The sequence below is a fragment of the Oncorhynchus kisutch genome, linkage group LG2, assembly GCF_002021735.2.
Source record: "Oncorhynchus kisutch isolate 150728-3 linkage group LG2, Okis_V2, whole genome shotgun sequence".
In the NCBI taxonomy this organism is placed as follows: Eukaryota; Metazoa; Chordata; class Actinopteri; order Salmoniformes; family Salmonidae; genus Oncorhynchus; species Oncorhynchus kisutch.
Genome location: NC_034175.2, coordinates 9624310 through 9643080, shown reverse-complemented (window position 1 = coordinate 9643080; position 18771 = coordinate 9624310). Strand labels below are relative to the sequence as shown.

The following is an 18771-nucleotide window of genomic DNA, read 5'->3' as shown; positions in this document are numbered from 1 at the left end:
ATGTCTAAGACATCCTGTAACTCATATAGCCTCCCCAGTCCTCCTTGCGTGACTGTCTCTGGCAACAACATGTTAATAAATCTAACCTCCCCCTGACAGCAGCAACCATCTTGTCAACAATTAAAAGCTCAGAAGTGGGTTTGACTGAAACTTGACCTTTCATCACAAGTCTAGGATCATAACAAGGTGAACGAGTCTAAGCATCTTCTGACAGGTGGCTGTTTTCATCAGGCCCGCGACAGCCTGTGTTCTCAGAAAACCAGTCGTATTCTCAGAACCTCAGATAACCACGGTGGAGCCCAGACAGGAGGAGTCTGAGCGTAGGCGCTCCCACCTTCTGATAGTGTCTGAAGGGCACAACACTCAAAACAGGTGTTAAAAAAAAATTACAAATTAGAATAACAAATCCAATTATCTCTTGATAACTCCATAAGGAAATAACTGTATCCCGTAAGGTAATGGTAAAATAGACTAGAGACAGCTCTCTCTCTCTCTGTCCTTCTCATGGTCCGAATCACCCATTGGACTATTGATGAATTATAAACGTCTTCTTAATTATTTGTTTTTACATAGCCCATAAAAAACAATGTCTGCTGTCTTTCTGGTGAGGGTGATCAGGCCTCACCAGGAAGTCAGAACAGAGGTCAGAGATCAGTAAGCCCAGTGTTTGTTTTCCTGTACATCATGCATTATTTAAAGATATTTCAAACATTTTAAACATTTTGTGTAACAGGTTTACATTGGGTTTGTGTGAAACCAAAACTCTGACAATAGAAACATTCATTTGTGTACAGCATCCTTTCTAATCCATGAAGAACACACCAAAATCAAATAAATAGACCCCACACTTCTAAATCAGACAGAGTATTTACCACTAACAAATATTCATTAATAGGTGGGTTGTGTGTGGGTTCAGGCATGTGTGTAGCAAAAACCCTCGTAGGGTTTTTCAGTTGCAGAGGGAGGTGTTTAGTCCCAGGGTCCTTCGTTTATTGATGAGTTTTGAAGGCATTATGGTGTTTAACGCTGAGCTGTAGTCAATGAACAGCATTCTCACATAGGTGTTCCTTTTGTCCAGGTGGGAAAGGGCAGTGTGGAGTACAATAGAGGTTGCATCATCTGTGGATCTGTTGGGGCAGTATTCAAATTGGAGTGGGTCTAGGGTTTCTGGGATAATGGTGTTGATGTGAGCCATGACCAGCCTTTCAAAGCACTTCATGGCTACAGATGTGAGTGCTACGGGTTGGCAGACATTTAGGCAGGTTACCTTAGTGTTCTTGGGCACAGGCACTATGGTAGTCTGCTTAAAGCATGTTGGTATTAAAGTCTTGGACAAGGAGAGGTTGAAAATGTCCGTGAAGACACTTGCCAGTTGGTCAGCACATGCTTGAAGTACACGTCCTGGTAAATCGTCTGAATGTTGACCTGTTTAAAGGTCTTACTCAAATCGGCTGCAGAGTGCATGATCACACAGTCTTCCAGAACAGCTGGTGCTCTCATGCATGTTTCAATGTTATTTGCCTCACAGCGAGCATAGAAGTAGTTTAGCTCGTCTGGTAGGCTCGTGTCACTGGGCAGTTCTTGGCTGTGCTTCCCTTTGTAGTCTGTAATTGTTTGCAAGCCCTGCCACATCCGACGAGCATCAGAGCCGGTTTAGTACGATTTGATCTTCATCCTGTATTGACGCTTTGCCTGTTTGATGGTTCGTCGGAGGGCATAGCGGGATTTCTTATAAGCATCCGAGTTAGAGTCCCGCCTCATGAAAGCGGCAGCTCTAGCCTTTAGTTCAGTGCGGATGTTGCCTGTAATCCATGGCATCTGGTTGGGGTATATATGTACGGTCACTATAGGGACGACATCATCGATGCACTTATGGATGTAGTCAATAACTGATGTGGTGTACTCCTCAATGCCATGGGAGGAATCCCAGGAAAATATTCCAGTCTGTGCTAACAAAACTGTCCTGTAGTTTAGTTTCTGCTTCATCTGACCATTTTTTTTATTGATCTTGTCACTGGTGCTTCCTGCTTAAATTTTAGCTTGTAAGCAGGAATCAGGAGGATAGAACTATGGTCAGATTTGCCAAAAGGAGGGCAAGGGAGAGCTTTGTACGTGTCTCTCTGTGTGGAGTAAAGGTGGTCCAGAGTTTTTGTTTTTGTTTGTTTTGCACATTTAACATGCTGATAGGAATTTGGTAAAACAGATTTAAGTTTCCCTGCATTAAAGTCTCCGGTTGATAGTGTCGTCATTCAGCCACGACTTCATGAAGCATAACATATTACAGTTTTGAATGTCCCGTTGGTAGTTTCATCTTGCACGTAGCTCAACGATTTTATTCTCTTAAGATTGCACGTTTGCTAGCAGAATGGAAGGAAGTGGGAGTTTATTCGATTACCTACGAATTATAAGAAGGCAGCCCGCCCTCTGGCACCCTTTTCTCCGCCTCCTCTTCTTTTTGATGTATTCTTTTTTACCCCCTTTTCTCTCCAATTTCGTGGTATCTAATTGTTAGTAGTTACTATCTTGTCTCATCGCTACAATTCCCATACGGGCTCGGGAGAGACGAAGGTCGAAAGCCACGCATCCTCCGAAACACAACCCAACCAAGCCGCACTGCTTCTTAACACAGTGCGCATCCAACCCAGAAGCCAGCCGCACCAATGTGTCAGAGGAAACAAATAGCGCAACACCTCATTGCACAACGCTCCCCATGTGACCTACTTGTTGTGTGTATGTACTGACATGTAAGTGTAACTGATATATATACAGTACACACACACTACATTATAAAATTTTTAAATGCATGTAAATTCTAGTCTTTTGACTGTAATGTCTTTTTTTGTTATGTCAGACCCAAGTAAGACTCCCTGTCGCCATTGGTGTTCGCTAATGGGGATCCTAATAATTCAAAAATCTCATCTGTATTCCGTCATGTGTAATTCATAGATTATGGCCTAATAAATATATTTAGATTGACTGATTTCCTTATATGAACTACAGTGAGGGAAAAAAGTATTTGATCCCCTGCTGTTTTTGTACGTTTGCCCACTGACAAAGAAATGATCAGTCTATAATATTAATGGTAGGTTTATTTGAACAGTGAGAGACAGAATAACAACAAACAAATCCAGAAAAACACATGTCAAAATGTTCTAAATTGATTTGCATTTTAATGAGGGAAATAAGTATTTGACCCCTCTGCAAAACATGACTTAGTACTTGGTGGCAAAACCCTTGCAATCACAGAGGTCAGAAGTTTTTTGTAGTTGGCCACCAGGTTTGCACACATCTCAGGAGGGATCTTGTCCCACACCTCTTTGCAGATATTCTCCAAGTCATTAAGGTTTCGAGGCTGACGTTTGACAACTCAAACCTTCAGCTCCCTCCACACATTTCCTATGGGATTAAGGTCTGGAGACTGGCTAGGCCACTCCTGGACCTTAATGTGCTTCTTCTTGAGCCACTCCTTTGTTGCCTTGGCCGTGTGTTTTGGGTCATTGTCATGCTGGAATACCCACGCATGACCCATTTTCAATGCACTGGCTGAGGGAAGGAGGTTCTCACCCAAGATTTGACGGTACATGGCCCCGTCCATCTTCCCTTTGATGCGGTGAAGTTGTCCTGTCCCCTTAGCAGAAAACACCCCCAAAGCATGTTTCCACCTCCATGTTTGACAGTGGAGATGGTGCTCTTGGGGTCATAGGCAGCATTCCTCCTCCTCCAAACACAGTGAGTTGAGTTGATGCCAAATAATTCCATTTTGGTCTCATCTGACCATAACACTTTCACCCAGTTGTGCTCTGAACCATTCAGATGTTCATTCAGATGTTCAACTTCAGACGGGCATGTATGTGTGCTTTCTTGAGCAGGGGGACCTTGCGGGCGCTACAGGATTTCAGTCCTTCGCGGTGTAGTGTGTTACCAATTGTTTTCTTGGTGACTATGGTCCCAGCTGCCTTGAGATCATTGACAAGATCCTCCCGTGTAGTTCTGCGCTGATTCCTCACTGTTCTCATGATCATTGCAACTCCACGAGGTGAGATCTTGCATGGAGCCCCAGGCCGAGGGAGATTGACAGTTCTTTTGTGTTTCTTCCATTTGCGAATAATCGCACCAACTGTTGTCCCCTTCTCACCAAGCTGCTTGGCGATGGTCTTGTAGCCCATTCCAGCCTTGTGCAGGTCTACAATCTTGTCCCTGACATCCTTGGAGAGCTCTTTGGTCTTGGCCATGTAGAGAGTTTGGAATCTGATTGATTGCTTCTGTGGACAGGTGTCTTTTATACAGGTAACAAACTGAGATTAGGAGAACTCCCTTTAAGAGTGTGCTCCTAATCTCAGCAGTGTGCTCCTAATCTCAGCTCGTTACCTGTATAAAAGACACCTGGGAGCCAGAAATCTTTCTGATTGAGAGGGGGTCAAATACTTATTTCCCTCATTAAAATGCAAATCCATTTATAACATTGATTTATAACATTATAACATGCGTTTTTTCTGTTTTTTTCTGTTATTCTGTCTCTCACTGTTCAAATAAACCTACCATTAAAATTATAGACAGAGCATTTCTTTGTCAGTGGGCAAACGTACAAAATCAGCAGGGGATCAAATACTTTTTTCCCCTCACTGTATAACTCAGTAAAATCTTTGAAATTATTACAAGTTGCGTTTATTTTTCTTCAGTGTATATTTAGTGGCTCTTGATTGGTGCAGCTGTCTAAGGCACTGCATCTTAGTGCTAGAGGCATCACAACAGACCCTATCCCGGACACGACCATATCCCAACCGGCCGTGTCCGGGAGTCCCATATGGCAGTGCACAATTGGCCTAGTGTTGTCCAGGTTAGAGGAAGAAATGATTATAATATTTCTATGTTACTGTACCCCCTTAAGTACACTGCAATATAAAAAGTGTATGATAACAGGAAGGAAAATAGCACCAAAAGGCCACAACGAGACAAGTAATTCTCAACCCAATCGTCTACATTCTGCTTGCGACATAGTTATTATCACATCTCTCCATGGTATTTATTTGCATGGTTATTTGCTGGTCATTCTCTCTGGACACGTTCTGCAGGAGGGTGAGTAGTGTTGTTTCTCTCTGTAGAGTTTCATGCGTCTTCTTTCCTTTAACTGGTGCAACATTGGTGCATAGTGATGTTCAATCTATCTGTTGTGAGAATTTAAAGACAGAATGACTAGATTTTTTAGAGCTGTATCCAAGTTGTGAGAGAACTCTTCAGAGACAAAGACAAATGTTACACCTGCTTTCAGTGAAAACACTGTTTGAGCCGGTTTGATGATTGACTTATTAAGTATTAAGTTAAGTAATTCAATTCTGTGCTATTTTGTATCAGTGTTTCAGTTTGATGCGATGTGGCTCTTGAAAATGATCAGTGTGATGCTGGTGATTACTCTCACGTTGCTAGGTGAGTAGAATATATTTTTGCTTTGATGCTCTATCATGCTGTGGATGTCAGTACTGATTTATAAACTTTCTACTCCTGTGTATGGCTCATAAGAGATTAACAGGGAACTACTGCAGAGGTCAGAGGGGATATGTTATATTGTTCTTCTAATGTCATTGTTTTGTTGCCTTGATGGTGAGATGTATTTTTAGCAAATGATTAACCTCAAAGGACTTTATCTGAGAATAAAGAGTAACTCACTCGATTAATTCACAGAAATACAGAAGTGACTGATAGTCTGTTTGTGCACCAGCATGTGGTAGGAGACACGGGGCTCAGTTGGTAAAGCATGGCGCTTGCACCGCCAGGGTTGATGGTTTAACTGTAAGTCACTTTGGATAAAAGGATCTGCTAAATGGCATATCATCACTGTCTGATAACCTCATCTCCAAAACAGGAATTTTTCAGGAGATGGAAAATATGACCATGTTTTCCCATAAATTAACATACAATTATGAAAATTCAGGAGCTATTTGAATATATTTTCTTGGTCCTAGAGTCATGAAATGTTCAGAGTACATTGAGGGGAGTTACTGCTTTCAATATATGTACAAAAAATGAAAGTTGGCAAAAATTGAGTTACGAAGTTTTCATCCGACAGCGACAATATATGACATGTTATTTTAACTACCTGTAAATGGCAAATTGGCACTGTATGTATTTGCATTAGTGTTGAAGATATGTGACAACTAACTGTTTTTTGCTTTGTTGTTGTTGTTTTTTAAAGGTGTTTCTGGGAGTAATTGGAAGGTGACCTTTAACGATACAGCTCCATGTGCCTTAAGAGGGTCATCAGTGGTGTTTGCATGCAGTTATGCCTACCCCTCAGATCAGACTATTACAAATAGCTTCTGGTATTTCTCCAGTCAAAGGAAGAACAATGATCTCTTTCTGGCCCAGGAATACAGAGGACGTGTAGAATACCTTGGAAACAAAGACAACAACTGCACTTTGAAAATTAATAACCTAATTAGTAGTGACGCAACACAATACCACTTCAGATTTGAGACGGTTAATAAAGGTGGCAAAACGAATGCATGGAGCAGCAAAACATGGGTTTCACTAAGTTTGACAGGTAATTTTGATACTGGAAGAAAATCAGACTCTGATAACACTTCAAAAAACATTCAGTGATCACTCTGTTCCTTTCTCCTCTCAACCAGGGCTGACAGCCAAAGTACAGCCTGCAACTGTGAGAGCGGGAGAGAGGGTGACACTAACGTGTGTCACAACCTGTACACCAAGTGACCATCCCACTATTGTTTGGTCCAGGGATGGACACTCAGTATCCAACACAGAGTTCCTGGCCAGCAGTGAGGATTCTGGCAGATACCGATGTGCTGTTCAAGGTCAAGAGAATCTCAACTCTGCTCCAATGTCTCTTGATGTCAAATGTGAGTGAATATCTGATATACTTAACGTGAGCAGATCATATCATTCTATCATAATGGAGCAGCTATCTGCGTTCAAAAGTCTGCACGAGCGAGGTGCTGCGTCTGTCTTGGAAGGGCACATATCTCATTGCATTACTGTGTAAAAATAATAGCAGGGAATTATGAAAGAATGATGTTAAGGAAATAGTGCTCTTGCATAACAGTCTTTGTCAGTTTGGTCTGAATGTGAATGTGTTAGATAAGAAATTTGAATTTTCCATGATGAACTGCAGTCTCTATTTGCTGAGCCTGGCTGTGTGTTTAGATTGTGGTAACTTTTAGGGGAAGTTAAGCAGTTTGAGGTTGACGACATGATGGTAGGGCATGGTGAGAGGAAATAACAGTGAACTATAGGCTACTAACTTAATTCAAAACTGTTCTGAGAGCACCAATGAAAATATTCTGATCCACTTTATTTACTGGAACCATTAATATGGATGAAAGTTCAGTGTTTTGGTTTTGTGAAATATAAAGGCAAAATAACGTGTGGTAAGAGTCTTGTGACTTTACTTTCATTAATCTGATCACCTAACTATGTTTAATTGTTACCTGATTAAATTAATTACACTATCGATCAAAAGGTTTAGAACACCTACTCATTCAAGGGTTTTATTTGTACTATTTTCTGCAATGTAGACTAATATGACTATGAAATAACACATATGGAATCATGCAGTAATGAAAAAAGTGTTAAACAAATCAAAATAAATGTTATATTTGAGATTCTTCAAATAGCCACCCTTTGCCTTGATGACAACGTTGCACTCTTGGCATTCTCTCAACCAGCTTCATGAGGTAATCACCTGGAATGTATTTGAATTATAAGGTTTCTTCAAGTGCAGTCGCGAAAACCATCAAGCTCTATGATGAAACTGGCTCTCATGAGGACCGCCACAGGAAAGGAAGACCCAGAGATACCTCTGCTGCAGAGGATACGTTCATTAGAGTTACCAGCCTCATAAATTGCAGCCCAAATAAATGCTTCACAGAGTTCAAGTAACAGACACATCTCAACATCAACTGTTCAGAGGAGACTGTGTGAATCAGGCCTTCATGGTCGAATTGCTGCAAAGATACCACTACTAAAGAACACCAATAAGAAGAAGTGACTTGCTTGTACAAGAAACATGAGCAATAGACATTAGACCGGTGGAAATGTGTCCTTTGGTCTGGAGTCCAAATTTGAGATTTCTGGTTCCAACCACCGTGTCTTTGTGAGATGCGGTGTGGGTGAATGGATGATCTCTGCATGTGTATTTCCCACCGTAAAGCATGGAGGAGGAGGTGTTATGGTGTGGGGGTGCTTTGCTGGTGACACTGTCTGTGACTTATTTAGAATTCAAGGCACACTTAACCATCATGGCTACCACAGCATTCTACATCGATACACCATCACATCTGGATTGGGCTTAGTGGGGGACTATTATTTGATTTTCAACAGGACAATGTCCCAACACTCCTCCAGGCTGTTTAATGGCTATTTGAGTGCTGCATCAGATGACCTGGCCTCCACAATCCCCCAACTTCAACCAAATTGAGATGGTTGGGATGAGTCGGAACGCAGAGTGAAGGAAAAGCAGCCAAGAAGTGCGTGACAATTAAACATAGTTAGTTGATTCGATAAATAACAGTCATCACATGAATGAAAGTCATGTCACAACAATATATACAGTACCAGTCAAAAGTTCCAGGGTTTTTCTTTATTTTTTTAAATTTTCTACATTGTAGAATAATAGTGAAGACATCAGAAAGATGAAATAACACATATGGAATCATGTAGTAACCAAATAATGTGAAACAAATCCAACGGTAGCGTCCCACCTGGCCAATAGCCAGGGGAAATGCAGAGCGCCAAATTCAAATAAAATACTATTAAAATCAAACTTTCATTAAATCACACATGTTAGATACTAAATTAAAGCTACACTCGTGAATCCAGCCAACATGTCAGATTTCAAAAAGGCTTTTCGGCAAAAGAATAAGATGCTATTATCTGATGATAGCACAACAGTAAACAATGAGAGAAGCATATTTCAACCCTGCTGTAACGGCGTTCTTCGTTTGTCGAAAGAGAGTCGGACCGAAATGCAGCGTGGTGGTTACTCATGTCTTTAATGAATGAAAAGTGACGATACATGAAATAACTAAATAAATACAAAAACAACAAACGGAACGTGAAACTTATTACAGCCTATCTGGTGAACACTACACAGAGACAGGAACAATCACCCACGAAAGACAAAGCGAACTCAGGCTACCTAAATACGGTTCCCAATCAGAGGCAACGAGAAGCACCTGACTGCTGATTGAGAACCGCCTCAGGCAGCCAAGCCTATACAACACCCCTAATCAGCCGCGATCCCAAATACTACAAACCCCAATACGAAACACAACACACAAACCCATGTCACACCCTGGCCTGAACAAATAATTAAAGAAAACACAAAATACTAAGACCAAGGCGTGACACCTGCAGGTGCGACACAAAACGCAGAAATAAAATATAAATCATGCCTTACCTTTGACAAGCTTCTTTTGTTGGCACTCCAATATGTCCAATTAACATCACAAATGGTCCTTTTGTTCGATTAATTCTGCCCATATATATCCAAAAGGTCAATTTATTTGGCACGTTTGATCCAGAACAACACTGGTTCCAACTTGACCAACGTCCCTACAAAATATCTCAAAAGTTACCTGTAAACTTTGCCAAAACATTTCAAGTTACTTTTGCAATACAACTTTAGGTATTTTTAAATGTAAATAATTTGATCAAATTGAAGACGGGATGATCTGTGTTTAATACAGGAAGACAACAAACTCAATCATGCTTTCTGGTCTTGCGCCTCTATCAAACAGTACACATGACGTGACACTTGTTCAAGATAGCCGTACTTCGTCATTACACAAAGGAATAACCTAAATTTCTAAAGACTGGTGACATCCAGTGGAAGCGGTAGGAACTGCAAACAAGTCCCTTAGAAATATATATATATATATAAATATGCACATTATCGAACAAAACATACATGTATTGTGTAAGATGATGTCCTATGAGTGTCATCTGATAAAGATCATCAAAGGTTAATGATTAATTTAATCTATATTTCTGCTTTTTGTGACTCCTATCTTTGGCTGGAAACATGGCTGTGCTTTTTGACTTGGCTATGACCTAACATAATCATATGTTGTGCTTTCGCTGTAAAGTATTTTTGAAATCGGACATGATGGGTAGATTAACAAGATGTTTATCTTTCGTTTGCTGTATTGGACTTGTTAATGTGTGAAAGGTACATATTTCCCAAAAATATTTTTGAATTTTGCGCGCTGCCTTTTCAGCGGAATGTTGTTGAGGGGTTCCGCTAGCGGAACGCCTGCAGTAGAAAGGTTAACAAAATACAATCATTCTTAAAATCGTATATTTTATACAACATTTGGATGTAAACTTCATAGAATGTCTACACTTTCCGAGTAACAGTATTTTCTTCATACCATTCTTAATATTAAAAACCCACCAGAAAACAGAACCATCAATAAATGGGTACATAACCCGACACACACCAGACATAACGTGCACAAGCACTTACAATAAACAATTCCGGACAAGAACATGGGAGAAACAGAGGGTTAAATACACAACATGTAATTGATGGAATAGAAACCAGGTGTGAGGGAAGACAAGACAATCCCAATGGAAAATGAAAGGTGGATCGGCGATGGCTAGAAGGCCGGTGACGTCGACTGCCGAACTCCGTCCGAACCAGAAGAGAGACCGACTCCGGCGGAAGTCGTGACACTTGTTAACAAACTAGAGTTTTGGCAAGTCAGTTAGGACATCTACTTTGTGCATGACACAAGTAATATTTCCAAGAATTGTTTACAGACAGATTATTTCACTTATAATTCACTGTATCACAAATCCAGTGGGTCAGAAGTTTACATACACTAAGTTGACTGTGCCTTTAAACAGCTTGTAAAATTCCAGAAAATTATGTCATGGCTTTGGAAGCTTCTTATATTCTAATTTACATCATTTGAGTCAATTGGAGGTGTACCTGTGGACGAATTTCAAGGCCTACCTTCAAACTCAGTGCCTCTTTGCTTGACTTCATGGGAAAATCACAAGAAATCAGCCAAGACCTCAGAAAATAATGTAGACCTCCAAATCAAATCAAATCAAATCAAATTTATTTATATAGCCCTTCGTACATCAGCTGACATCAGCTCCACAAGTCTGGTACATCCTTGGTAGAAATGTACAAATGCCTGAAGGTACCACATTCATCTATACAAACAATAATAAGCAAGTATAAACACCATGGGACCACGCAGCTGTTATACCACTCAGGAAGGAGACGCGTTCTGTCTCCTAGAGATGAACGTACTTTGGTGCGAAAAGTGCAAATCATTCCCAGAACAACAGCAAAGGACCTTGTGAAGATGCTGGAGGAAACAGGTACAAAAGTATCTATATCCACAGTAAAACGAGTCCTATATCGACATAACCTGAAAGGCCACTCAGCAAGGAAAAAGCCACTGCTTCAAAACTGCCATAAAAAGCCAGACTACAGTTTGCAACTGCACATGGGGACAAAGATCGTACTTTTTGGAGAAATGTCCTCTGGTCTGATGAAACAAAAATAGAGCTGTTTGGCCATAATGACCATCGTTATGTTTGGACGAAAAAGGGGGAGGCTTGCAAGCTGAAGAACACCATCCCAACTGGAAGCACAGGGTTGGCAGCATCATTTTGTGGGGTTACCTTGCTGCAGGAGGGACTGATGCACTTCACAAAATAGTTGGCATCATGATGAAGGAAAATTATGTAGATATATTGAAACAACAACTCAAAACATCAGTCAGGAAGTTAAAGCTTGGTCACAAATGGGTCTTCCAAATGGACAATGACCCCAAGCATACTTCCAAAGTTGTGGCAAAATGGCTGAAGGACAACAAAGTCAAGGTATTGGAGTGACCGTCACAGTGCTCTGACCTTAATCCTATAGAAAATTTGTGGGCAGAACTGAAAAAGCGTGTGCGAGCAAGGAGACCTACACATCTGACTCAGTTACATCAGGTCTGTCAGGGGGAATGGGCCAAAATTCACCCAATTTATTGTGGGAGGGCTACCCGAAACGTTTGACCCAAGTTAATCAATTTAAAGGCAATGCTGCCAAATACGAATTGAGTGTATGTAAACTTCTGACCCACTGGGAATGTGATGAAAGAAATAAAAGCTGAAATAAATCATTCTCTCTCCTATTATTCTGACATTTCACATTCTTAAAATAAAGTGGTGATCCTAACTGACCTAAGACAGGGAATTTTTACTAGGATTTAATGTCAAGAATTGTGAAAAACAGAGTTTTAATGTATTTTGCTAAGGTGCATGTAAACTTCTGACTTCAACTGTATCAACGTTTGAATATTTATGCTTGCTTTAGATGCCCCAAGGAACACCTTGGTGTCAGTAAGTCCCTCTGGTCCAGTGGTAGAGGGAAGCTCTGTGAACCTGACCTGCAGCAGTCATGCCAACCCAGCAGTGGAGAACTACACCTGGTTTAAGAAGGATGGAACAGACACCTCACAGACAGGGTCAGGAGAGGTGTTGAGATTGACTTCTCTAACCTCCTCTGACAGTGGACAGTACTTCTGTGAGGCCAGGAACAAAGAAGGGGCTCACAACTCTACTGTTCTGTCTCTGATCCTGCAGGGTCAGTATGGAAGAAAATGTTAAGTTTCTACTGTCCAGTGAAATGTTCAAGTGGGAATTCCCTTGACTTGAATTTTTTGCGTTCATGTATCCTGTGTCATTTTCAGATACAAATACTGTCCAAATGCCAGTTTACATCAGTTCCGCGGCCACAGTTTTCATGGTGATCATACTTCTTGTGTTCCTATGGATGTGGTAAGTCTCTGAAACATTGTTTACTCAATTCAATAACATAATGTAGAGTATGATGGCCTTGTGATACCGATTTGTTCCCCAAAGAAGTTTGTTTTCTTTGACAGGAAGAGCCCATTCAAATTATGTCAAAAGACTGCTGTGGACAAAAAGGTCAATGGAACACAGCATATACACTCCAATTCAACATACCAATAGCATGTCAGTGCAACAAGGTTATCTGGAGGTTCATGGTATTTGAACAATGTTCAAGCGCAAGCTTTCATTCTTTCCTGGTAACATGTTACTTAGTTTAACCAATGGATGAAGCTACAGTGAGCAGTCAATATATCAAACATTTTGTATTGGTTTTGACTAATTCCATCTTTCAGGATCATCAAAACCCAGTCTTATTCAGTAGAAGGACCAGTAATGACCCAGCAACACAGGAAGCTAGAACGGAGGAACGGGAAAATGCTCTCTATGCCAACATTCAACTGCCTCCCTCTCACCCCCACCCCCAAGACAGTTCTCTGTACTCTGTGGTCGAGCCACCAGCTCTGCAGAACCCTCCTGACCCTCATTACGCTACCTTTGACTTCCAGCAGTTCTGCAGCTCCATCGACAGGGCCCAACTCTCAGGACTCCATGAGCATGATGTTGTTTACTCCAAGATGAAAACCAAACAGGCCAAGGTGACAGACAACCTACAGTATGCCAGCATCCAGTTCCCCCTCCCCAGTCCTACTGTGAGGTAAGAGTGCACTCACAATCGGTTCAGTCCTTTTCAATGTAACCTATTTCTGGAAGTCTGTTTATTTGAAATGTGTGAATATACTCATACAACAACTCTATTTGCTTTTTGCAGGTCAGAAGCAAGATTAGAGGTGGACCATTCTGTTATCTACTCCACTGTTGCCAAACCTGAAGCCTGAACATATCATTTCATAATGTTGAATAAACTAAGCAGCATTGGAACACATGTTAAGATATGTAAAGTATGCAATTAATGGGTAGTTATAGCAATAGATGTATATGTATTGTACTGTACTTGTAATGCATGTGTCTCGGTGAGCTTCCATTGCTTGTGATTGATTGATTCTGAAATTTCATTGGCTGACTGTTTTAGTTTGAGGTGTGACCGCCTAGGGGAAGGTGCAGGTAAGAGTGAAGTGGCCATGTGGCTGGTTTAGTTTGTAACTGTCTGACAGAGTTTGAGAAAATATTGTTGATTTATCTTGAATTTAAGTTTTGTAAGTTCTTCCCTTGACCTAACCAGATCTTGTATTTTTGGTTGTTTAGTTAGTTTGTTTTATTAAATATGTACTGTTATTTTATTTTGCCACTCAACCCCAACTTGAAGAACCTGTGTATAATATGTGATGGGCAGAGCTACCGAGTACATGCTACAGATAAACTCAGCAAAAAAAGAAACGTCCTCTCACTGTCAACAGCGTTTATTTTCAGCAAACTTAACATGTGTAAATATTTGTATGAACATAACAAGATTCAACAACTGAGACACAAACTGAACAAGTTCCACAGACATGTGACTAACAGAAATTTAATAATGTGTCCCTGAACAAAGGGGGGTTCAAAATCAAAAGTAACCGTCAGTATCTGGTGTGGCTACTAGCTGCGTTAAGTACTGCAGTGCATCTCCTCCTCATGGACTGCACCAGATTTGGCAGTTCTTGCTGTGAGATGTTACCCCACTCTTCCACCAAGGCACCTGCAAGTTCCCGGACATTTCTAGGGGGAATGGCCCTAGCCCGCCGATCCAACAGGTCCCAGACGTGCTCAATGGGATTGAGATCCGGGCTCTTCGCTGGCCATGGCAGAACACTGACTTTCCTGTCTTGCAGGAAATCACGCACAGAACGAGCAGTATGGCTGGTGGCATTGTCATGCTGGAGAGTCATGTCAGGATGAGCCTGCAGGAAGGGTATCACATGAGGGAGGAGGATGTCTTCCCTGTAACACACAGCGTTGAGATTGCATGCAATGACAAGCTCAGTCCAATGATGCTGTGACACACCGCCCCAGACCATGACGGACCCTCCACCTCCAAATCGATCCCGCTCCAGAGTACAGGCCTCGGTGTAAAGCTCAGGCCTCGGTGTAACGCGAATCCAACCATAACCCATGGTGAGACAAACCCATGACTCGCCAGTGAAGAGCCCTTTTTGTCAGTCCTGCCTGGTCCAGCGTTGATGGGTTTGTGCCCATAGGCTACGTTGTTGCCGGTGATGTCTGGTGAGGACCTGCCTTACAACTGGCCTACAAGCTCTCTCAGCCTATTGCGGACAGTCTGAGCACTGATGGAGGAATTGTGCGTTCCTGGTGTAACAGTTGTTGTTGCCATCCTGTACCTGTCCCGCAGGTGTGATGCAGGTGTGATGTTCAGATGTACCGATCCTGTGCAGGTGTTGTTACACATGGTCTTCCACTGCGAGGATGATCAGCTGTCCGTCCTGTCTCCCTGTAGCACTGTTTTAGGCGTCTCACAGTACGGACATTGCAATTGATTGCAATTGATTGCCCAGGCCACATCTGCAGTCCAAATGCCTCCTTGCAGCATGCCTATGCCACATTCACGCAGATGAGCAGGGACCCTGGGCATCTTTCTTTTGGTGCTTTTCAGAGTCAGTAGAAAGGCCTCTTTAGTGTCCTAAGTCTTCATAACTGTGACCTAACTGCACCTGCTATGCAGTACTTAAGACAGCTACGCCACTCGTAAAACATAGAGATTACAGATTACATCACTTTAATTTTGAACTCTTAAACATATTGTAACTTTATCACTCACCTCCTAATGCAAGCCACTGTTATAATGATGAACAGTGTCAGAGCGATGGGGATCCCCACTGGCACCACCTGTCCACACACTCAATCAAACAGACTCCAACCTCTCCACAATGGCCAAGACCAGAGAGCTGTGTAAGGACATCAGGGGTAAAATTGTAGACCTGCACAAGGCTGGGATGGGCTACAGGATAATAGGCAAGCAGCTTGGTGAGAAGGCAACAACTGTTAGCGCAATTATTAGAAAATGGAAGAAGTTCAAGATGACGGTCAATCACCCTCGGTCTGGGGCTCCATGCAAGATCTCACCTCGTGGGGCATCAATGATCATGAGGAAGGTGAGGGATCAGCCCAGAACTACATGGCAGGACCTGGTCAATGACCTGAAGAGAGCTGGGACCACAGTCTCAAAGAAAACCATTAGTAACACACTACGCCGTCATGGATTAAAATCCTGCAGCACATGCAAGGTTCCCCTGCTAAAGCCAGCGCATGTCCAGGCCAGTCTGAAGTTTGCCAATGACCATCTGGTTGATCCAGAGGAGGAATGGGAGAAGGTCATGTGGTCTGATGAGACAAAAATAGAGCTTTTTGGTCTAAACTCCACTCGCCGTGTTTGGAAGAAGAAGAAGGATGAGTACAACCCCAAGAACACCATCCTAACCGTGAAGCATGGAGGTGGAAACATCATTCTTTGGGGAAGCTTTTCTGCAAAGGGGACAGGACGACTGCACCGTATTGAGGGGAGGATGGATGGGGCCATGTATCGCAAGATTTTGGCCAACAACCTCCTTCCCTCAGTAAGAGCATTGAAGATGGGTCGTGGTGGGTCTTCCAGCATGACAACGACCCGAAACACAAAGCCAGGGCAACTAAGGAGTGGCTCCGTAAGAAGCATCTCAAGGTTCTGGAGTGGCCTAGCCAGTCTCCAGACCTGAACCCAATAGAAAATCTTTGGAGGGAGCTGAAAGTCCGTATTGCCCAGTGACAGCCCCGAAACCTAAAGGATCTGGAGAAGGTCTGTATGGAGGAGTGGGCCAAAATCCCTGCTGCAGTGTGTGCAAACCTGGTCAAGATCTACAGGAAATGTATGATTTCTGTGATTGCAAACAAAGGTTTCTGCTTTTCTGATGTATCAAATACTTATGTCATGCAATAAAATGAAAATTAATTACTTAAAAATCATACAATGTGATTTTCAGGATTTATGTTTTAGATTCCGTTTCTCACAGTTGAAGTGTACCTATGATAAAAATTACAGACCTCTACATGCTTTGTAAGTAGGAAAACCTGCAAAATCGGCAGTGTATCAAATACTTGTTCTCCCCACTGTATATTCATTATAGAGGTTTAGAATTGTTCCACAGTTGTTTTCTAGTTCTCTCTCTGCATATTATAAAAAGAAATGTGTGACTGAGACAGAACTCTGCAGGGGAGTGAAGGAGATAAGACTAGCCAGACATTCCACTATAAATCAACTTTGGAGAGTGGATGTTTACTACTAAGTTTTTAGACAACACTCAAAGCCATTGTTTATATAGCTTTGTAGGCATGGTTTTGGTCTCCAGGAGTAAAAAGATAATGACGTGGGTAGTGACATCACCAGGGCTAGACTTACGTTTTAACAAAACAACTTGAGACCTTTTGTTTGAAGCGGAACTTACTCGGAAACATGCATGCTATGTTCCTGATTGTCAACTACTGTCTGCAATTGCATTAATTAAGGTTTTAGAATGATTTAATTCAAGATATTGTCATAATGCAAATTTCACCAATGAGCCAATGACAAGGATGAAAGGAACGAACCCTAACAGCATGAATCGTCGACCAGCCATCATTATCGTAGAGCACTCAATCGATTCACTTTATATGTGTGCATTGTATTGACCTGCTCCCTTATTAATAAGTGATTAAAGATTTAGTGTAAGTATAACTCTGACTTGTGTGATACGTTTGTCTCTCCTCATTTGATAGTAAAGAAATTCACCAACACACAGGATTGAGGTAAAGATGAACAGAGCAAAGTACAGAGCACTCAGAACCTCAGACTGGGGTGAAGGTTCACCTTCCAATAGGACAATGGCCCTAAGCACACAGCCAAGACAACACAGGAGTGGCTTCGGGAACATCTCTGGAGAGACCTGAAAATAGCTGTGCAACGACGCTCCCCATCCAACCTGACAGAGCTTGAGAGGATCTACAGAGAATGGGAGAAACTCCCCAAATACAGGTGCCAAGTTGTAGAGTAATACCCAAGAAGAATCGGCTGTAATTGCTGCCAAAGGTGTTTCAACAAAGGACTGAGTAAAGGGTCTGAATACTTACGTAAATGTAATATTCCAGTTCTTATTTTTTATAAATTTGCAAAAAATTCTAATTCTATTTTTTGTCATTAGGGTATATTGTGTGTAGATTGATGAGGAAAAAAACGATTTAATCCATTTTAGAATAAGGCTGTTACCTAACAAAATGTGAAAAAAGACAAGGGGTCTAAATACTTTCCGAAAGCACTGTAAATGTCTTGTATTGTACTTGTAATGTACAGTGTGTCTCAGGTGTGACGATGAGCATCCTTTGTTTGTGCATGCTTCTATCTTGTTCAAATTGAATGATTGATCCTAAAATTTCATTTGACGACAGTTAATTTTTTTGTTTGAGGTGCAGCTGCCTGGAGGAAGGTGCTGGTAAGAGGGACGTGGCCATGTGACGGGTTTAGTTTGTAACTATCTGACTAAGTTTGAGAGAATATTGTTTATTTATCTTGAATTGAAGTTAAATTAATATTTTGTTAGATCTTCCCTCGACTGCACCAAAACCTGTATTTTTGGTTGTTTTGTTTTGCAAGGGCGTACCTCCTCTTCGTCTGAGTAGCGAGAAGGATGATCACAGCGTGGTAAGTGTCCATATCGTTTATTTTAAAACATAAACTGAACACTAAGAAATACAAAACAATAAATGTGAACATGAACGAAAACAGTACCGTGTGGTGACAGACACGGAAACAAACACCCACAAACCAACAGTGAAACCCAGGCTACCTAAGTATGATTCTCAATCAGAGACAACTAACGACACCTGCCTCTGATTGAGAACCATACTAGGCCGAAACAGAAACCCAACCTAGAAACCCAAAACATAGAATACCCACCCTACTCACGTCCTGACCAACTAAAAACAAAGAAATAA

General features: G+C 41.6%; 1 protein-coding gene across 1 annotated transcript; it reads left to right on the top strand.

The window, feature by feature from the left end:
* The first annotated feature begins 5235 nt into the window (after positions 1-5235).
* Positions 5236-14245, top strand: LOC109901627 (B-cell receptor CD22-like). The gene is made up of 8 exons (XM_020497633.2): positions 5236-5424; positions 6191-6538; positions 6627-6857; positions 12341-12610; positions 12717-12804; positions 12909-12954; positions 13173-13534; positions 13649-14245. The coding sequence occupies exons 1-8, from the start codon at positions 5295-5297 to the stop codon at positions 13713-13715; spliced, it is 1542 nt and encodes a 513-aa protein (XP_020353222.2). The 5' UTR covers positions 5236-5294; the 3' UTR covers positions 13716-14245.
* The last annotated feature ends 4526 nt before the right edge of the window (positions 14246-18771 follow it).